Source organism: Rhamphochromis longiceps, linkage group LG19, assembly GCF_057381845.1.
Source record: "Rhamphochromis longiceps isolate RC_006_pf linkage group LG19, R_longiceps_female_GT1.1, whole genome shotgun sequence".
In the NCBI taxonomy this organism is placed as follows: Eukaryota; Metazoa; Chordata; class Actinopteri; order Cichliformes; family Cichlidae; genus Rhamphochromis; species Rhamphochromis longiceps.
This window is the reverse complement of record NC_140575.1, coordinates 9,290,785-9,313,959: the sequence shown is the minus strand read 5'-3', so window position 1 is coordinate 9,313,959 and position 23,175 is coordinate 9,290,785. Positions and strand designations below refer to the sequence as shown.

The 23,175-nt window shown below is 41.7% G+C and overlaps 1 protein-coding gene across 2 annotated transcripts in view; it reads right to left on the bottom strand.

Annotated features, from left to right (window-relative positions):
- atrn (attractin) overlaps positions 1–23,175 on the bottom strand; it is a 134,147-nt gene that overhangs the window by 37,596 nt on the left and 73,376 nt on the right. For both annotated transcript variants that reach the window (XM_085391408.1, XM_085391409.1), the window contains exon 26: positions 9,905–9,983. In XM_085391408.1, the coding sequence (XP_085247534.1) occupies positions 9,905–9,983 (79 nt within the window). The remainder of the gene's footprint in view (positions 1–9,904; positions 9,984–23,175) is intronic.

Genomic DNA, 23,175 nt, shown 5'->3' with positions numbered 1-23,175 from the left:
GTTAGGTTAGACAGGTAAGGAAAGGGTTTAGGAATGAATCTGAAACTAGTTATACTTCACACTTTTCTTGTCTTATCTGCCAGCAGTTCATTTTAAATTAACCTAATTTTGTACTGCTTCAGTGAAAACGTGACATACTGTGTGAGAGGAATCAGGAACAAATCTGACAAATCCCGTTAGAGTTTTCTGAACATTACTATAAAAGTGCTTAAGATGACTACAGGCGCTTAAACCTAAGCTAGGTATTTAAACTTTAGAAATACTCTTTAGCTCACAGCCATCATTGCATGAAAATTTACATAAATGTTGTAGGATGTAATTACCTGAAGCCCAAGGTCAAATTCTATACAGGTGTGCAAAAATTATAGCCTGCTACACTCTTGGGTATCTCAGGTAAAACTTTTGATGTGAAGCAAAAAATCTGAACGCCTGAAACTTTATGCACACAGTTTTGAACCTTTCTTATACATTTTGAATGCCACATTTGTTGCTTTTTCACATGTCAACTCACAGGTAATATCCTTCAATAAAACGAGTGAAAGGTCTTACATAAGAGATCATAGCTTTTTCACATCGTCACCTCTGGTTAAGGTCTCAGACCTCATCTCTGATCTGCTTTTTAAAAAAATAGACTTTCATGTGTGGACGGCGTACTTTCCCACTCACCGAATCATCAAAGAGATGAGGGAAACCGTGGCCATTTCAAGCAAGAAAATATGTTTATGTTTAACCTGAGTTAGGTAACCTTTGATGCTAAAATATTAGGTTTAAACGTTGTAGCCTATTTCGCAGCTGCGGTTCATTTTATGATGGGGCCTGAGCCTCGACGCCTTGACTGACATCCTTTTTTGCTTTTTCATAGTTGAGAGGAGGTAGTAGTGGGAGGGCAGCTTAATGGCTGATAATAAATATGTGAAGGTATCTAAGAGACATTTATCCCATTTCTGCTCCCTCCCTGCCTTCTTCCTGCAGGCAGCCTGCGTCTTGCGTAATGTAATAATAATAATAATAATGATGGATACTTTATTGATCCCCATGGGGAAATTACTTGTTTTTTCTCTGCATTTGACCCATTCACTCAGTGAAGCAGTGGGCAGCCCACTAAGCAGGCGCCCGGGGAGCAGTGTGTAGGGACGGTACCTTGCTCAGGGGTACCTCAGGGTAGCCGTTAAGTGGATTCGAACCGCCGACCTTCCGATCATGGGGCGACCACTTTACCTACTGAGCTATCCCTGCCCCATAAATGTTCCATAAATGTTCCATAAATGTGGAACACAGCACAAATGATCAGGGACATTATCACATTCTGCATTTCTGTCAATACCTCAGGGTGCAATACGCGTCTAATATATGTCAAGTTATATGTGATATATATCTGAGTAAGTGCGACAGTGGATGTTGGATAAATTCACACTTTGTCATCGGGAGGATATTTTTGGGAAGCTACAGTGGAGGAGGAGGATCTCCAGGGGAATGTAACTGTATGAGATCCCAGTGATGGTGAAAAAGAGAATACTGGGAAAACTGACAATGAACATCAAAGGCTCACTCTATGCATTACAATGTCATTCAAAAGGGGCTCCATCTCTGAACATATGACTCAACTCTCACGCAGCCAGGTGCAGAAAATTCTGTCTTTCAGCCCTCCCATTCTGGCCTAAAATCTCTGCTACAATCTAGCGAAATTAGATATTCTGTCCTTAGGCAAAGAAGGGGAAAGTGGCACCATTATTACAGTATTTTGCATCATGATATATTACCCTTTCAATAGATCTGCTTGCTGGATTTTCGCTTTAATTAGCCAGCTTGCTAAAAGAATAGAAAAAAAAAGAGAAGGAACAACTTTAATCATTTGTGTCTGTCACAGGCCTGCGTAAGCTGTGCTCGAAACCTGTCTGTGACGCTGTAATTGTTGGCCGCTCAAAAGAGAAAACTGTAACTCTCATTTTAGCACTCTGTCGCTTTGATTAACTTTAGGACAGTAAATATAGACATAGCGCAAAAAGATAAAAGTGAGAATCAATTTAGAACTACAGCCATTTAAGTCCTGCTGTTGCTAAAACGTTACCACAGGAATAATCAACTTGCATTAACAACGTTGCTCAAGCACTGCTTATTCTGACTAAAATGCCAGAGCCCGCTATGGTACCGGCTGTGGTGGGGTCCATCTAATGCCATCTGGCAGCTCCAGCTTCCTTCAAAGGAACTGTCAGGTCTCAAAGGAAGGCTTTGATTTAGATTCAGACACTACAGACCACACACCACAAGCACGCACATGTATGCAAACAGATGCAGGGTGCAGACACACATGAGGAACGAAATCCACCGCAATACTTTGAAACGTGCACAAACAAGCCACACGCAGTGACCAACAGGTGGAACCGACATGCTTAGCAGGTGTTAGCCTACGCCTACAATAACAGCAACTTCAGACACAGTCCTCGAGTCATTAATACTCCTGGCACCAAATTAACACCTGGATGCCTTCCAAATGAAAAAGTTGAATTTTGGAGAACTGCGAGATTATAGTTTGTCATGCTAAAGAATAAAAAGAAATACTCTGTTTCTGCTAAAATGTTCCCTTTATATATATATAACCTCTATTAATATCTCCTAATATACATTTTTTTATTAAAGTTTTTGGATGGGGTTAATAAAAATCTTCTCAACAAACCCATTTTTAAGAATAAATGTAACGTTTCAAAGTCAGTTTCACTCAACAAACATGTCATTCTAAAAAAGCTGATTTCAATCCCTGTGCCAACAGCCACATCTTTAAAAAGAAAGGGAAAAAAGTCTCAGTGACATTTGCATTATAGGGCTCGCACTAACACTGTTATCCCGAGCGACTTACAATGCCTGTGACAGCACAATGAGCTTAAACTCCTTAAAGTCAAATGACAAGCAGCCAGCGGTGGGGAATAAAAGGACTCGAGGCCATCGGCTTAAACTCCTCTGACCCTGCAATGACCACATAAAATGCAACGGCCACCACTTTCCACTGCGTCGGGCCTAAGTGGGGTGAACGTGGGCATAATTAGATGCAAATGTGTGTCACTGTACAGCTGATGCAAGCACCAAGTAACATGGAGGAATCAAGGATAAATGTGAAAGCCAAGCCTTGAGGGACAGTGCTGAAAAGAACAGAACGGTCTCGATGTCAAGGAAGCGAACGGCTGTAACGGAGACAGTCGACCTCGTGGAAAAACATGATTAGCTTTCTGTTTGCGTGAATTGTGTGTCACGCTGTGTTCACATGGAACATGAGCATGCGTGAAAGCAGGTTGCCTGTGCTGCTAGATTAAGTCACATTTGATGGAAATTTGCCATCTTTGGTTTGTTTATACGATACTCCTTATGAACACTAGATGAAGATAAGTGGCAAGAATTTAGGAGATGGTGAGTGTGTGTATGAGCAGCATAAAATAAACTCCACGAGTGAACAGAACATGTCCAAACATTTTTAATTTAAATAAATAAATAATAATGACATTTCTATCCTTACTATTCTGAGTGGTTTTGTAGAGAGGAGGGTATTAGATCCCAAACCTGTTGAGCATTTCCCAATCCTAATTCAGTTGACATCTGTGCTTGACATCTGTGCTAGGAAGAGCTCACTATATAACTAATGTTTTGGGGGGGGATTTTCCCCCACAGTGGTTTATAAAAAGGCTGCTGAGCCAGTGATGTCATTGCTAAATTTGTGATTCTGCCTGGCAACAACTACTATCTTTATAAATTGGCTCGTCTTTCCTGCAGATTCTTCACAGAAGAATGTATGACTCGGGTGAGATGATACTCGGGGTATCATCTCACAGCATTTTACCAAAATGTGACTTCACAACTAGCACTAGGACCGAGCTTCATTTGCTCAGATTGCAACTAAAATTGCAACTTTTTTTTTTGCTTTGCTTATATAATGAGTTAACTGTATAGTGTTTACCATCTTCCATTAACTACTGATTGGTAAAATATCTGTAATAGGTTTATTTAACTGTGGTTTTTTTAAAAAATGAGATTAACCGCTAATATAGATGAATAGAAAAGAACAATTATTAATAACAAGAATACCTGGCATTTAATAAAAATGTGTACTGTATAATGGGCATAATTTATCCAGTTAACCTATCATGAATAGATGACTGGCATTACATCATCATCATATGGCTCTTTCAGAGTTATGGACGAGTTAAAAAAAAAAAAGTTAAAAGCTTGTCACTGTTCAAAATTAAGGGAGCGCTTTTATAACTGTTGCTCAAGGTTTGTAAATGTATTCAGATGATGAAGTACAAAGGAGACGTGATACACTGAGATTCTTACATAAAGACAAAAACCAAAGTTCTTCCACAGGTCATGTTTGTGACATTACCAGACAGTCATCTGACATGTATTAAAGTACTCTGAGTGAATGGGGAGAGATTTTCAACATTAGTTTCTTTCGTTACATAAAACCTGCATGTATTGAATCACAAGTCACGACTCGTTACAAAAAAAGTCGATCTTTTATTATATCTATAAATAAATATTTTATATTTATAATTGATATTTCAACTATGCATTTTCACATTACTGCAGTTTCATTAACAGATTAATTAAAAGCATTACCACGATGACCATCTCTGCTTATTCTGCTACAGCACACAAAAAACGAGGTAAAACTGACCTGTGGGCATCATCTGACACAACCAACGTCGAAAAGGAATATGGTCGAGGCATGTATCGCCTCTACCGTATTTGACAGCTGATCTGTTATGCTTTGGATGCAAAATAGTCCCTCTTAGTTAGGGTGTGCCACAAGGCTCAATTTCGGGTCCAGTCTTGTTTGCACGTCACATGTTGACACTGGGGTCTATTTTTTCCCAGCATAACCTTTTATTTCACTGATTTGCACATGACTTGCAGATTTGACTTTGTGAGTAAATACATTGACAGTGCTCTGGATCCTTTATCTTCCCATTATAAGACAAATGTTAAAAACCTCATTGTGTACCTTGATGGTTACTTTAAACTGTGTAGGCAGGTATGCAGCAGTCCATTTTCCCCATCACTTTGACATGAGCCCAGGTTTGTTCTACAAAAGTGAAACATTTTAGTAAAACCTACAAGCTTTTTCAGGTGTTGGGGAGTTTAGCACAGGCCACAGTTTTCAGGTGGCCACCAATCCTCTTAACAAAGTTCCACTTTTAATTTTGTGTAAAGGTTAGAGTGTACAGCGTCCAGATGGACAACTGTGGTTTTATGATGAAGAGAGGGCAGAGTGGGTGCAGGTAAAAGGGGGATGCTAAGAGGCACAATAGGTGAGGCTGATTACAGCACTTTCGGACGATGTTACAGGCAAAAGGCACTTCAACCGACACGACGAGTGTAAAAAGCACAGACCAAAAGTTCACATTAAGCACAACATTAGCGTGTATGCTCTTAGACACTGACACATATGCACTCGCACACACGCACATAAAATGCAGAAACACAGTGCCACCAGTACACAACCTTTCAGCCACTCATTCAAAAGGTGGTCCAAACCCTTCTGGAAGCACACGTGAAAAAGCATTTTATCATTTTCCCAGCGAGGCAGTATTCAACATGCAAAAACTGCACTGACTTTTCATACTTCTCACATCTCGTTAGTGCTCCACATGCAGAAAGCAAATGCAATGCCTGGCAATCTGTCTGAACAGCTAGTCAGGCCAGACTGTTAGTTAAGCATTTGTTGAGTCTTAATCATGCAAACACCGAGCTTACAGAGAGAGATGTGACAAGTTAAAAGCAATCTGAATTCTTGCTGATAATTAACTAGTAAGCCATCCAACTCTTCCTCAGCCAGCTAGTGAAGGTTTATTTATATGTCTGATGTTGAACAATGATTTTGAAAACGTATTCATTTAATCCTTCTAACTGTAGAGATTACTTGTTGCTTAACAGGACACTGATGACTTTGCAATGACTTGTAACTTGCAGCATGACTGCACATTTTCATTAGTCTTAGCAGTTACTTTAAACCAAAAGGACCATTGCAATCAACACGTGATATGTTATATGTTATAATGATATAAAACCCAAGGTTAATTGAAATATGAGTGACTACACAAGTCAAGTTTAAAAATGCATTACACCCAAGATCCTTTTAATATTCTCTCCTGATTATTTCTGCGTCCTGAGGAGACAGGGGCAAGCATGACTCTAAATACTGGAGTCATAATACTGCTAATACCTGCTGCTTTATGAAAGACCACTGATGAATGTCTGCCTCAATACATTAACAACAACCAAACACTTAATGGTTGCAGGGCTGTTGTGATTCAAATGACTTAGTGTGCACATTGATAATACTAGAAGGAGCCAAGAGTTTAGCGTTGCCTGGAAGTTGCCTGTAGTGTTGATTGCTTTAACTCTTTCCCCTATAAAGACGACCTCCCCTGTATCCTTCATGATCAATTTTGACAGCTCAGTATGTATATCGATACAGATGTGGTTTGACAACCTCTAGAATAGTTTCTAGAGGATCCTGACCTCAGTCCAACACAAGAGTGGAGACCACGAACCAGTCCATCATCAGTTTCTGACCTCACAAATCCACTTCTGGAACAATGTCCAGAAATTCCCATAAACACTCTTCTAAACCACGTGGAAAGCCTTCCCAGAAGAGTTTGGCCGACATAAAAAAACCCTATGGATTAAGAACAGGACGTCCCTCAAGTTTATATGTGTGTGAAGACGGATGAGGGAATACTTCTGGCAATATAGTGCATGACAGAATCAACGCAATCACACTTCTTTGTGATTGTGGACAAAAACGAACTTGATATACAGTGGGGCAAAAAAGTATTTAGTCAGCCACCGATTGTGCAAGTTCCCCCACTTAAAATGATGACAGAGGTCAGTAATTTGCACCAGAGGTACACTTCAACTGTGAGAGACAGAATGTGAAAAAAAAAAATCCATGAATCCACATGGTAGGATTTGTAAAGAATTTATTCGTAAATCAGGGTGGAAAATAAGTATTTGGTCACCTCAAACAAGGAAAATCTCTGGCTCTCACAGACCTGTAACGTCTTCTGTAAGAAGCTTTTCTGTCCCCCACTTGTTACCTGTATGAATGGCACCTGTTTGAACTCATCATCTGTATAAAAGACACCTGTCCACAGCCTCAAACAGTCAGACTCCAAACTCCGCCATGGCCAAGACCAAAGAGCTTTCGAAGGACACCAGGAAAAGTATTGTAGACCTGCACCAGACTGGGAAGAGTGAATCTACAATAGGCAAGCAGCTTGGTGTGAAAAAAATCAACTGTGGGAGCAATCATCAGAAAATGGAAGACATACAAGACCACTGATAATCTCCCTCGATCTGGGGCTCCACGCAAGATCTCATCCCGTGGGGTCAAAATGATCATGAGAACGGTGAGCAAAGATCCCAGAACCACACGGGGGGACCTGGTGAATGACCTGCAGAGAGCTGGGACCAAAGTAACAAAGGTCACCATCAGTAACACACTACAACGGCAGGGAATCAAATCCCGCAGTGCCAGACGTGTTCGCTGCTGAAGCCAGTGCATGTCCAGGCCCGTCTGAAGTTTGCCAGAGAGCACATGGATGATACAGCAGAGGATTGGGAGAATGTCATGTGGTCAGATGAAACCAAAGTAGAACTTTTTGGTATAAACTCAACTCGTCGTGTTTGGAGGAAGAAGAATACTGAGTTGCATCCCAAGAACACCATACCTACTGTGAAGCATGGGGGTGGAAACATCATGCTATGGGGCTGTTTTTCTGCCAAGGGGACAGGACGACTGATCCGTGTTAAGGACAGAATGAATGGGGCCATGTATCGTGAGATTTTGAGCCAAAACCTCCTTCCATCAGTGAGAACTTTGAAGATGAAACGAGGCTGGGTCTTCCAACATGACAATGATCCAAAACACACCGCCCGGGCAACAAAGGAGTGGCTCCGTAAGAAGCATTTGAAAGTCCTGGAGTGGCCTAGCCAGTCTCCAGACCTCAACCCCATAGAAAATCTGTGGCGGGAGTTGAAAGTCCGTGTTGCTCGGCGACAGCCCCAAAGCATCACTGCTCTCGAGAAGATCTGCATGGAGGAATGGGCCAAAATACCAGCTACTGTGTGTGCAAACCTGGTAAAGACCTATAGTAAACGTTTGACCTCTGTTATTGCCAACAAAGTAGAGCTGGGCGATATGAGATTTTTTCATATCACGATATGTTTTTTTCATTTCAGGCGATAACGATATCTATCACGATATAAGCCAAATAACTATATTTGTAAGATTTAAATGTGCCGTTGCTCACAAGTAAAATGTGAAATAATCAGCAGCTTGTTTTGATTTAAATATTTATTTCCCATAATAAGTTCAACAGGGTAGATGTACTTAAGGAACATGAGACTTTTTCAGATAAATAAAGGCAAATATTGCAAACTACACAAAAGGCAGCCGCTAAAGCGTTTAAGTTTCAAAATAGAACAAATGAAACAGACTAAATTGTCAATTCCACTTAGAAACAAAATATTAATTCTAAAAATAAATCTTAGTTTGTTTTACAGAAGAACAGACAAAACTGACTAACTTTTGTCAATATCAAATAAACTGAGAACTAAAAGGAAATTCTCAATCTCTCCTTGTTGTATAGCTTAGCTTTTCAAACAGTTTTAACAGTTACTTTAGTCTGACAAAAGCCGAATAACGAATTAGCGCTTCCAGTCAGAGACTGAGGCTACGTCCACACGTATACGGGTATTTTTGAAAACGGAGATTTTCCGTTTCCATTTTAAAAAAATAATCCCGTCCACACATAAAGGCAGAAATGAAGGAAAACGCTGCTATGAACATGCCAAAGCAGCAGGTGGCGCTAGATTCCTAACCGTGCAGAAATGTTGGCCAATCAGAAGTCTAGAAGCCTCGGTGGGAAAAAGTAAACAAAGCTGGGGCATAGAAGCAGAACAGAGTCGTATGTGTGGAGGGACAGTAACTGTGTGTATATGTAAGCATTTAAACACTGCAGAGAGTAGAATTAACAGTAACAGTATTGTAGAAATTCATTTCACCGAAACAATAACGTGGCGCACAGTGTGACGCATGCACCAGTTTATTGTATTTCCAGACTTGCTTTCGGCACAATTTACAGTGCACGCTACTCTGTTTTTTTGTCAGACTTGAAATAGCCGAAATACCTTCACACTACGGAACTTATATGGCTCTTCCGTTCGACAATCTCTCCGGCGTTGGAACCATCATCTGTTTTCTCTTCGGTCACGCTCGGTTGATTTTTCTAGTCGGCACGCTTCCCAAACAAACACACGGCTTGGCACTTGTGCTGTACGTAACAAGTCACGCGACATGACGCTGCGGCTGTGATTGGTTCGGCTCTGCGCTACTTAATTTGGATTGGCTGACCTTTTTTTTTGGGGGGGGGGGGGGGGGGGGGACAAGAGCGGAGAGGTCTATCGCGATAGCTTAATTTCTCTATCGAGTAAAAGTTATATCGCGATACATATCGTTATCGTTCTATCGCCCAGCTCTACAACAAAGGTTATGTTACAAAGTATTGAGTTGTATTTCTGTTATTGACCAAATACTTATTTTCCACCCTGATTTACGAATAAATTCTTTACAAATCCTACCATGTGGATTCATGGATTTTTTTTTCCACATTCTGTCTCTCACAGTTGAAGTGTACCTCTGGTGCAAATTACTGACCTCTGTCATCATTTTAGGTGGGGGAACTTGCACAATCGGTGGCTGACTAAATACTTTTTTGCCCCACTGTATTTATTCCACTGGAAAATCCACAAAACAAAGCAACTTTTACAGCAGCAATAACTTTAACCAGAAATGAGTTGATGTGACTGTGGCAGCTTAAAATCAATTGTAAGCATGGAGTCAAACGCTTACCTCTCGCCGCCGTGACGCCCAGCAGCTCTGTTTGATCTTCCAAACTACGGCGGCCACCAGGAGCAGGGACAGGAAGCAGCTGTGGGTGGAAAAGACAGAGGAAGAGATGAGTCCAAAATATATTAAAAAAAGAAATAAAAACAGATAAATGAAGCAATGAGAAGACAAAACCTATAAGCTTTTGTCTTCTCATCAAAAGCTATAAGGATGGTTTGATGTTAACTTTATAGGAAAGAAGTATTTGACTACGAGTTTTATTTTCTGTCACCGATAAATATATTAACAAACAGATTTTTGACATCAAACATATACATGTGTGCATTTTAAACTGACAGCAAGTAGGGGAGGAAAATAAAGCAAAATAAAACGAGGTGATGCCAGCCCACACTGAACAGCATTAAAGAGCGACAGGTCTGAAACTCGAAGGGTAACATTAATTATCATAAGCGATGAATCTGCCACAATATGCACAACCTTTGAAGTCAATTTGACACGTCACTGCAGCCTTTTCCATCTGTACTGGAAATCCAGGAAAACTGCTTGACAAATATGGGCAGCTGACAAAGTTACACAAATTTTCATTTTACTGGAATTAGTCCTTTTTTTCAAGATCAAAAGAATCAAAACGATACATTCTCAGCTATAGAAAAAGAGCTGATGATGTCACTTCTTAACGGGATACAAAGTGATCGTGCTAAACGTCAAAAGAAACAAGCTAAAAAACAAAAGGTTAGCAAAAAAAAAATGGATGTACACTTTGCGCTTTTCTTCAGATTGTTTAGGAGGGTGGTCACACATGATGATTTTCTGCTTAAATACTTTTAAACAACACACACACACACACAGACGGTCTTCAACCACCATTCCATTTTATGCCCTCGAGCTCCAAGTGTTGGCATCAAGCACCATCTTTGTCATCCTGTTCTGTTTCTGTTCTGTTTTACTCTACACTCGCTTCCTTTCATTCTTCAGCACTTTGTGAAATGTTTTTTTCATGTTTTTTCTTGAACACATAATGTGTTTTTCTTGGTTCATTTCAAGAACCGCCCTCCCCCCTCAACACACGCGCACACAAACACACACAAATAAAATATACAAAGAATCAAAACGCTTAGCGCTATTTACGCTCTACAGAAAAACACCTTGAGGTAATGATGATTGTGGTGACATGTCTGGGTGACATGGTTTGTTAGCATCAGCGTGTGTGTGCGCGTCTGCTCTCCCTGGCTTCCAGACGTGTACTTAGACAAGATGGAGTGAGTGTGTGTGCGCGCGCGCACACACGTGTAAACACATCAGGGACAACATCTTTAGCACTCAGCTTCACTCTCAGCCTGTCACGGCTCTTGCTGATCTTCAGTCAAAGCTATCAGAAGTACGATGGCAAAATGCCTAAATATGAGTGATTCGTGACACAGTTTCCTCCAGGACGGGAGAAAAAGACAAAAAAACCCATCTAGCCTTAAGAAAAGAGATACGTGAGATTAAATATTAAGTCTCATGTAATTTATTTTCATATATGGGTCAATTTAAAAGTCCACATAGGTTAGAACTTTAAAAAAAGGAGCATACTCTGGTGTTTTGTCCTAGCTAAAGGCATTTCTATCAGAGACACAAAGCTGGCAAGCTTCATGGCACTATGTGTCACATCTAATTTAAAAATACAGAACAGTACAAAGTAAGTGAAGCCGTGTTTCTAGTTTACACCGTGGCATATCGGCCTCCAGGTCTCTATGTACTGCAGTATTCAACACAAGACTGAGTCCTCAATGATTAATGGGCTCAGAGCTAACTGTCTGAAAGACTGAAAACTCCTGGCTTTGACTTTCATAAATACATTTATGCTTTATTGTCTCAAGTGTAGTTTTTTTTGCTAGTGTTTATCGCATAAAGAATATTTGTGAATAAACTTTCTGGGCTTTGAAGTGGATTTAATTAGTCCACATTGAAGCGTAACTTCTTCAGACACAGGGCCTTCCAGTCAGACCCCTCGCAGGGTTTTCTCCAACGTTCTACCACTTTTTCCATCTAAATGCCTTTGCCTATTTTAATAGTGGCTGTGAAGCGTCAGATCTTCATTCATCGCTCCCGACCCCATCCGAGCCCCCACCCACCCTGTGTGACTCTTTAAAGTGCCATTTATTTAAAAAAAGAAGAAGGAAAAAAGATTCCCTTATCTCTCTGGGCTGAAGAAGCCCCTTAAGAGATCCATCCGTTCAGCCATCTTATTGATCTGGCTTCCTGCTCATTGCTTTAAAAGCAAAACTGTGCTGATGAATGACTTGCATGAATAGATATCGGCTTCACATCAAAGGCTTCCCTGCTCAGCAGGGTGGGAGGGAAAAGGAGAGAGAAACAAAGGACAAGAAGAGAAGGAAAGACAATGATGAAGAAAATGGACAGCGATGGTGAAAGACAACGTGAAACACAGACAGATTGGAAAGTGTAAGCTGAAGTCTAAACAATGGTATAAGTTTAGAGTTAAGGAGGAGAAAATGGAGCAAGAGACAAAGACTGAAGGAATCGAAAGTAACACCAGAGAGACAAACACTAAGAGAAGCAGACGGAGACCGACACAGAGAAATGTGCTTCATTTGATCTCAACCTCTGCAAGGGATGCTGGGAAAGTTAGTCAAGCTTCAGCTCCCACCTCAACCCATACGTCACACCAGCATCTCTCACTTTCAATGAAAATAGAAAAGAATATTCACCAGCAGATGCTGCCTCACCAAAGCCACCTGTGACAATCGCACTTCACCTTCACTAAAGTCTCAATAAAAGCAACTCTGAGCCAACGGATTACGGATTTCGGGGGTTATATTTATGCGAATTCCTGTACAGTTAGAAGATGGTGATCTAAACGGAGCATCTGTTTGCCTTTGTGTAGCAGACTCCAGCAATACCCTTAACAAAATGACACAAAGTACCGAACACATGAAAAACAAAACAAAACATCAGACAACTGATAGTGGGGTAAAGTTAACCCTACTAAGCTACAGATACAAATTTACATTACTGCACCCTTCAGGTTCAACGGTGCACACATACACATTACGTACAAGGAAGTTTATGTTGCCCTAACAACACAGTTGCATTAACATTACTGTTTCTTGTGTCGAGATTAATTCAAATCAGCGCAGATTGCTACTTCCTGTGAGATCTGTCTCGGTTATTTTCATGCTTTTTAAGAGCACCGAGCGAGCCAGGTAAAGCAGGTTAAAGAGAATCACTCTGATGGCATGTTCAAGGGAGGTTCCCTCTACTGAAAAATACCTAATGGGGAAAAGATCTAAATCAACTTTGTAGCAGGAACTCACCAGTACGATTTCTTTTATCCAGTTTCCTCAGATATCTAACGTGTAATGAAAAGTGACGGAATCAAAGTTTGAAAGTTTACGAAGGAAAAAATACTGACTCTCTAAACACATTAAATGATTATTTCAGTTTCCTGAAAACAAAACCGTTTGAATTTAATTAGTGCGATGAGCAAAAAGTCACTTTAAAACAAGACCCGAAACTAATTAACATTTTACCAAATATTCAGGTTAAATTAACCAGTTTCATCAAACTCATCGTATTCAGCTGCAATTAAGTTGAATTTTAAAAACAGCAGAAAGTATTGTTCTGACACTGACAGTGATTTATGGAACAGACTGTAAACTACAGCTCCAAAAACATAAAATAAAATGTTTTAAAAAGATCATTTGGTATGGATTCTTATGATATTTGATACCATGTTAGTGAATGTCCAGTACTAGTACTTAAAATTTGCTTGATGATCTGAAATTTTTTTATGAAAAATGTGCAACAAACTAAGAAATCAAGAAGAGGGAAAACACTTTTTCACAGCACCCGATGTTTAGAAAGAGTGTCAGCATGCCATTATTCACATTTTCTGGATGCTATTAATGCTTTTCCTACTTTAAACAAGATTAATTTCAGGCAAAAATATCAGACAGACATTTATTCTAGAGTAAAAGATTACTTATATCGCAGTTTTACCTTCAAATGCATTCTAAAATGAGAACATCGTGAGCATATTTCAATGTTGTTCCATTTAGAAATGTGGAATTTTCTCACTTCTAGCTTGAATTTAAAAAAGTTTAGCTGCTCAGTCCATAATAAGGCAGTCCAAAGTTTGATGGCATAACAGAAGACGCTAAAACGCTGGCAAAAAAAAGAATACTGTGTGCAAAGCTCTTGAGTGTCTCGGGTAAAAAAAAAAAAAAAAAAAGATGGATGCCGTCTATTTTAAGTGGCAGAGTGGAAAGCGGAAAAAGAGCCAGGCGAAGTGTATTATAGCCATCGGCTGCTGAGGCCAGAGAGGTGAGCTCTGACGTGTCATTGGCTAACCTGACAGCAAGACAACAGCCACAGGGCAAACACCAGCACACTGGTTCTGTTGTCCACAGCCAGCTGAATACTAATCCTGCAGTCTGCCTGCTGCTGGCTTTTACTCCGGGGTGGGAAATGAAACCTGCTCACTAGCCAAACAGCATTTCATTTTCGCTATGACTGATAAGTTTTGTCCGCTGAACCACACACACTAATCAGCAGTTGCTCAGAGGTCCTATTCTGCCATGCACTTGTCGCCACTAAACCCTGCAGCGCTGCGGGTGATGGGACCCTTCAAAGAAAGGCTAACCTACCTGAAATAAAATGAGGACCTGAACATGTCACAGAATACAAATTTGGGTATAATCTGTGCAGCTCCAGATCATTTCTTTACTCTCTGCTCTAACAATGGAAGCAGCGGTTATTTTCGGTACGAGGGCAAAACCAAATACGGTCTAAGAAAGCAGAATAAGAAGCATGCAACCAAAGCCGTGGGCTGCACTTGTTTCTGGACAGGGAGGGGTACGGGCCTGAGGAGCGGTCCTGGATTCAGAGTTCGTTTATTGAGGACCCTGAGCTTATTGCTGACTTTTACAGGAGGCACCCTGATAAGCCCGGGGGGGGGGGGGGTACTATTAGGAGTTGGTGGGGTTTCTCTGGTGTGGTGTCACGGGGTCTGCTTCTGTTTTCAGCACACCTCCCCACCTACCCGAGTGGTAACGTGTCTGTTAATTCTCCGCGGTGTGCATTACGGCCAACCTATGTCTTGGATTTTGTTTGTTTACCTGTTGTCCTGTATCCTCAGCCGGATCCATCACCCGCTTACCTGTCAGCTGTTTGTGAAGCCGCATTTCCGGGATCACTACAGAGATCAATCTCAGCGTTTCTCCCACATCCCGAGAATCCTCGCCCGAGCAGCCAGTGTGACAAGTGAGCTCTCCAACTCTCCCCATGTTTATTGCCGTTTCTTACCGGTTGTTTGGCATCTCCCCCTAAAGTTTCGTTTTTCTTTTTCTCATAGATCCACCCTGCGTGCGCGGGTAACCCCTTTCCCTCCGAATGCGTGTCAGCCCCCTCCCCTGGTTTCCTTCTGTTTATTTATCAGCATACATATCTCATCCCGTGTAAATAAGTTTGACACTGTAAATAAAGAGCACTCCCTGCATTTTCTGCACTTCTGTGTGTTCTGCCATAGAGTCCGTTCACTCCGCATAACAGTTTCACACAGGCCTGTTGACTTCCCCAATGCGAATTATGAATTAATTAATTAATTGATAATTAAACTGGCCACCCTCAGTTATTGTTTCATCCCTTAGAGCTTGTTAAGATGACAGGGTGAAGCTAATTAGAATTGTGCTTCTTTGAAGTTCAATAAGAGGATGATTAATCGTGCTGTGGAAATAATCATTTAATGTTGTACGTTTGGCCACTGGGGCTGCAATGTGAGGGCTGATATTTACTGAAAATACCAAAGCACAGAACTTGCTAAATGCAAGTTTGGGAGTGTCTTACCATCTGCCTTAGATGTCATTCGGATTAAGGTGGTAGTGACAAACTCAAGGATGAAAACAAAAAGCTTCTTAGGGAATAGGATTTAGAAATTGATTAAAGGAAAGGGAAGAGATTTCCTTTGAAAAAAAAAAAAAAAAAAAAAAACCTACGCAGTTTGAGTTTTTGCACCATCGAACCTCACCAGGTAATAAACTGCAGAAATGAGAGCTATTCAACAAGTCGCATTATATTTCAGACAATCCTGAGCTGAGGCCCGCAGCATGAAAACTCCAATTCCACATCATCTTTTGTCCTGCGAGCTTTTTTGCTTTTGCTTGTATAACCCTGCCAAAACTCATTGTTATGGGAAAAAAAGCAGCCCTGAGCGCAAACGTGCTAGACGTAGAGGAAGGGGGTAGACACGAGGCTGATCAGATGGGGAGGAGAAACAAACAAACAAAAACATTGCCCTCCTCTTGGGACTTTTTCCCCTCGTGTCGTGGCCTCGGTCACATTCCTCGTACCCTCCTCCCAACTCATTACAGGTGAGGGAAAGTGGTGAGGAGGAGGAGGAGGAGTGTAGGCTTCGAGTCAAATCTACTGATCTCAGTGATTTATTATTAATGGGACGCAGAGGGGCTTTCAGCTTCTCACAGACACACCAGGAGGGATTTGCCACAAGGTGCTTCTTGCACTCTATCTGCTGCATCTTACACTTGTATCGCTCTCGCTCCTCACTGATGACCTGGCCTAGATGAATATCGATGCAAAGATCGCTAAGAATGCAAGAGAGGGGTGGGAAGAAGGGGCGAGAAGTTAAGAAAACAATGCTGTGAGGAAAGGAGGCAGAGGTGAAGATGAAGAGAAGGTTAGAAATGTGGAGATAACGCAGACAGAAGAAGAGAAGACAGTAGGTAAACAGGCAGTTTTGCAGCAGCCCACGTTCAGAATATGAGAAGGCAGAAATCCAGAGACAGAAAGAAAGTGAGGACTAAAAAGCTCGGAGAGGAGAGAGAGTGGGGGGGGGGGGGGGGGGGGGGGGGAGATCTGGCACAGCACAGGCAGCAGCACCTGCTGAGCGCCGGGGGGAGGCCCCTTAGGACAGACAGGCCAGGTTTGGATGAGTGTTCAGTATCTCTCTCTGCTTCTCTTTTTCAGGTGTTCCTAAAGGGTGAAAGTGAATCTGCCTGTCAGTGCACACCACAAGAAGTAATCTGTGGGCAAACACTACACTGGGTCTGAACCAGTGTTAGTGTGTGTTTAGAGAAACACGGAAGCAGCTGGTTTCCAAACTGTTTAAAACCATACAAACAGGCACGTTTACTTTTTTCTTTTATTGATAAAAGAATCAGAATCAGAATCAGAATACTTTATTGATCCCTGGGGGAAATTATTTTTTGTTACAGTGCTCCATTTTAAACCAACATTAAGACAAGACAGACAATACGCTAACTAAGAATAGTACAATATATACATATATATACATACATACATACATACATACATAAGTCACTTATAAATAAATATTTGGAAAAGAAACATGTGTAGCTGTAGCAGCAAACAGTGTGTTAAGTGGATGCGTTGTACAGGGAGATGGCCACAGGCAGGAATGATTTCCTGTGTCGTTCAGTGGTGCTTTTCGGTAATCTCAGTCTCTCACTGAACGAGCTCCTGTGGCTGACCAACATGTCATGGAGTGGGTGGGAGGTGTTATCCAACATTGTCTTTATCTTGGACAGCATCCGCCTCTCCGACACCACCTTGAGGGAGTCCAGCTCCATCCCCACAACATTGCTGGCCTTACGGATCAGTTTATTAAGTCTGTTGGCATCTGCGACCCTCAGCCTGCTCCCCCAGCATGCAACAGCATAGAGGATCGCACTGGCCACCACAGACTCATAGAAAATCCTCAGCATTTTCTGGCAGATGTTGAAGGACCTCAGTCGCCTCAAAAAATAGAGACGACTCTGGCCCTTCCTGTAAAGTGCTGTGGTGTTTTTAGCCCAGTCCAGTTTATTGTCAATGTGTACTCCAAGGTATTTATAGTCCTCCACAATGTCAACACTGACCCCCTGGATTGAAACAGGGGTCAAGTGTTTCCTGGTCTTCCTGAAGTCCACGATCAGTTCCTTGGTCTTTGCCACGTTGAGCTGCAGATGATTCTGCTCACACCACGTGACAAAGGAGTCGACCACAGCCCGGTACTCTGTCTCATCATCCCTGCTGATGCATCCAACCACCGCAGAGTCATCAGAAAACTTCTGAAGATGGCAGGTCTCTGTGCAGTGGCTGAAGTCTGTGGTGTAGAGGGTGAAGAGGACGGGGGAGAGGACAGTCCCCTGTGGTGCCCCTGTGTTGCTAATCACCTTGTCAGACACACACTGTGTGCAGACCATACAGCATCTTGACAGTATATAAATGGCCTGTATTTGTATAGTGCTTTACTCAGTCCCTATGGACCCCAAAGTGCTTTACACTACATTCAGTCATTCACCCATTCACACACACATTCACACACTGGTGATGGCAGCTACATTGTAGCCACAGCTGCACTGACAGAGACGAGGCTGCCCGACACTGGCGCCACCGGGCCCTCTGACCACGAACAGAAGGCAACGGGTGAAGTGTCTTGACCAAGGACACAACGACCAAGCTGGGGCTCGAACCGGCAACCTTCCGATTACAAGACGAACTGCCAACTCTTGAGCCACGATCGCCCTATATAAGCAACCTTAGTCTGTTTAACTGTTTGATATTAGTTAGAATTAGAATCTCCAGAAGTCGATTTTGTTCATCTAGACGTAGCGTTTTCAGTGGGAGAAACGTTTCGTCACTCATCCAAGTGGCTTTTTCAGTCTCAGCTGACACCTGGATGAGCGTGCATCAAGACAAGTAAATCTCCAGAAGTTGATTCTGTTCATCGGACCGGAGCGTTTTTCAGCTTAACAGATGAGTCTGGACAGAGGAGGTCTGTTCCTTCCAGGACTGCCTGGGGAAACAGATGAGAAGAGCTTTAAACAAGGTAGATATACCAGACAGGAACCATCTAGTAATGCAAATAATCAATACCAATTTCACCTAAATTGCTGTACAGTTTTGCGGCGGTGTGCGGCTCTGAAGCATTCAGATGCTTTAACACAATGCCACTATCTTCCAACGAGTCAAGAGTCTCTACGGGCCTCTACAAAACATCTGGACAGACCCCGTTTGAACAGACAAGAACAAAGTGGAAATGTTGGGCATTGCACAGAGCCATGTATGGTGTTGTCACTTTATCGAGCATTGTGGTGGAGGGGTGAAGATTTGGGTTTGCAATCGCGGGACCTCGACACTGAATGGACCTCCTCTGTACCAGCTGTCTCAATCACACAAAGTGAAAACATCAACCAGACTGAAACACTGGGACTTAATTCTTTCACAGTAATGTGAGAGATTGATCAAGTTATACAGAAAGCAGCTACTGAATCATGGGGTGTGTTGTGAAAACTCGTACAGAGCGGCACTTATTTGTTTTTAAAAAAACGAAAACATTTAAAATAAATTACATTTATGACTAAAAATTATAACATGACATCTTCCAACAAAACAAACATAAATTTCATTTAAGGTAAAATTACAATTTGTACTATTACAACTGCCATTAAAATTACAAGTTTTTTACATTCATGCAAATATGTGAACGAATTGAGTATTAACATAAAACATTAATGTGAATATGAATTAATATTAAATTAGATTCAATTAAATTAGGCAACTCACCTGGTAGTGGAAGGGCTTTAATTTCGTCTGATCCCTTTGGTGACTTTCCATTTGAATTAATGTCATTAGAAGGCGCATTTCAAGTGACGCTAGAAAATGCTCTTGATTGGATGCAGTATACAAATGGTTAGTGTTTGCCTGATTATTTTTCTAGACAGTTTAACATTTTTGTTCATACAATTATTTTTCTTCCTCAAAAACGTGATTGGTTGGAGGGTTTTGATAGAAAAGAAAAAAATGAATTGCTCCATCGCTCATTTTCAAACTTAGAAGAAAGCAGCCTTTGGCCTGCCGCCTACATTGTTAGAAAATGAGGGAGAAATTATTAAATCATGTGGGTAAAGATTTTGCCCACTGAGGTCCAAAGACATATATCTGACCCCGGATATTTCTGCTATATTAATATAGCTGAACATTCATAAAGGGCCTTATTACCCAGCTCAATAATTTCAGAAGTTTGCATGACCCAAGTTCTGCTTTTGCACTGCAGACTCTTCCACAATCTGTGCTTCTGTCAATCATCCATCACCCGTCCTGTCAATGCGACGCGAGACGCTCATCCAGATGGACATTTGTGTACAAACACAAACATGTGTCAGAGGGAGAGCCGAGTGCACGCTCTGCACGGTGCATATCCCTGTTGGGGTCAATGTCACATTCTTTTCCAACCAATTACAGTGATCGAATCTGAAGACAGAAATGCTCTGGGCTCCACAGTGAAGCCAATGAGGACAAATGTCACAGGATAATAATGGAGAATGATTTGTCTTAAGTTAACAGGCTGCAGCTTAAATTGACATTTGGATTTGATGATATTGACCCAACTCCGTGCGCGTGCAGTCATCCGCGCGCCCGTCTGAAGCTTTAAAGATGCAGCGGACAAAAAGCGCAGCCACTCGTTGCATTGTGAGGTTTGAAGGACAATCACTCAGCTCAGAAGGCACGTAGCGCTAGTGAGCAGCCAGCTGCCTCATATATGAACAAAGAGTGCTTCTGAGTGCGTGTTTAAGGGTGAAAGACCGAGCGCGTGCTTTGAGAGACTTTCTGTGCCAGCGTCCGAACCTGCAGATGTGTTTGAGAGGCTCAATAGTGAGATGATGATCACAAAAACAGAATCATTTGTGATGTGCTGCAATCCACTTCCAGCTGCAAACATATGCAAGAGTGGCCATTAGGTTCCTATCAAAGTCTGGAGCCAACGCAGAGAACCCTGAGAGTGTGTGTGCGTGTGCATGTGTGTGTGGTTGCGTCCATAGTTAAGAGGATAGTCTTGCTTTTATTTCTTTCTGTGGCTCGCTAAACGCTGGGCACCAAAACACAGAGAAATAACAGAAATATGACGAGTTATCAAATAATACATCAACACACTTAACTCCCATTATGTGCAAGTAGGTGCTGCTGACTACAACACACATGGATCATACATTTGAGGTCCACTTCATCTTAGAGGAGTTCTTGAGATGAAAGAAGAAAGGTGTTTTTTGTTTTGTTTGCACATGGCGTCAAACAAAACATTAATAAAATATTAATAAACCTGATTACTGAACACTGAAAACACAGAACTTTAGGTACAAGAAAGGCAAGAGTGTTATTTTAGCACTGACAATGGAGGGGGAGAAAAAAATAAGAAAAAAGCAGAAGGGAGGAAAGAACAGACAAACTGGTGTGCGACTGGGACAGGCTCAGCACAGAGCCAGTGGTGAAATGCAAAGATTAGACTGCTGCGGCTTCAGCAGAAGAGAGGAAAGGCGCGACGGGGAGGGCAGAGGGAGCAGGAGAGAGTTAGTTGATTGTGGGAGCTGGTGCGACACACAAGGTTGAGATACTGACCGAAGAGACCTGGGATTGACGACACAAATCACCTCTCTGCTTTAATCAGGTAAATGGTTTAGAACAAGGTCAGCAGGTGCAAATAACACTGCTGCCCACTTTCTGCTGCTGCATGCTGATTGTGGTAGTGCTGAAAGTCGAGATCTCGCAGTTGTTCTGAATTACTTCTGGTTGATTTTGATTTCTAGTGTTAAGATATTCGTCCAGGAAAGCAAACAAAACCTAAGGAAGCTGTCAGCTGGTGACTTGACAGAGGTACATCTGTAAAGACATACGTTTCTGATGTAGAGGAAGAAAAAAGACAGAGAGGAGAAAAAAAAACAGCCCCGAGTGAAAGCTAGTCTTCACTCTGATGTGCATTTTCAGTCAAACTCGTCTGTCTCGCAGGAGAGAATTTAAGTCTCCTTGGTGGCAGTGGCATGATTCATTCAGCACCCACACATCCACCCAGACTTGGCCCAGGGTGGGCAGCCTGCTGGTACCCAGTCTTTTAATGCCTCAGTCCCAAGCAAATTACATTTCCCCTCTGTTAAGAAACAAATCGCTAATCATTTTAAATGCACAACCATGCTAACACACTGCAAAGTGAGGTGAAATGCGATTTTTAAAATGTGTTTTGCGATATTAATAATTAATCTCTCCGAGCATGACATGTCGCATGGGTGACTCCGTGTTGCTGATTCACATAAGCTCCATGTGGATCTGTCATCCTTGCTGCTGCACCGTTATGTTGGCAAACATTTTTAAAGTTGGGAATTTCTGTGGTGCTTTCAAAGACGGCTTTTCTTGTTAACACGCAGATACAGATTAGTCATTCTCAATACGTTCTAAGGCAAATCTTACTCTGAACGACACTACTGCAGGCTGTGGGCTGATGTGCATTAGGTGCTCTAATGAGTATTTTCAGTAACAGAGCATTTGTCATTCTAGCTAGCAATTTGTTAAGGTTATCTGGAGACATTTGCCCTGCTGCTTTACGAAGCGGCACTTGTTTGACGGACACTTTGTTGCAGTTTGTTGTCCTCCTGAAGAGAGAAATTGGCACCAATCAGTCATACACAGGGGCATGGCCATGCAAACTGAAATGATAGCTGTCCTTTTATAATTCTAAGACTTTACCGTTCTCAAACAACCCTTAACTAGCCGATGTACTACTGCGGTTTCCAGCAGTGCCAACATAATTGGAAATGCTTTTGCTTTTATTCCTGTAGTAATTAAATAGCCTTTGTGCCGTTACCAAAGTGGATTGATAAAGATATTTGATTAAATACCACTAATGACTTATAATGAATGATTTCATGAATTGGGCCGCTTGGCAGCACAGTGGTTAACGCTGTTGCCTCACAGCAGGAAGGTCCTGAGTTTGAATCCACCCTACTTGTTCTCCTTGTGCATGCATTCAGCTTTCTCCCCTTTTATGGTGAATTTAAACTTAAAAAAACAAAAACAAGGACATGTCCAGGTGACTTTACAGTAACAGTAACAGTTTAAATATGAACATGTCATTCGCTGATGTGCCGAATCATTTTTAGACAACAATGCGAGTCTGTAGGACAGAAACAGCTTGCGTCACCCTGCACAGACAAAAGCTGATAAAAGAATTTGTTACTAAAAATACCAAATATTGCCAGTCTTGTCTATTAATGTTGCTAAGTGGGCGGTTGTATCAGTGTTTTACACCTTCTAGAGCTCAAGTTTGAAAATTCTTGCATTTGTTAAGCTATTAAAGCAGCAATGAAACCCACCACAAACCTCCTTTCATTGGGGATCTCATAGGTGGCAGAGCAAACACCATATTTTAATATGTGAAACACATGATTAGCCCCACTTAACACACCAGGTTTCCTGTCATTTAC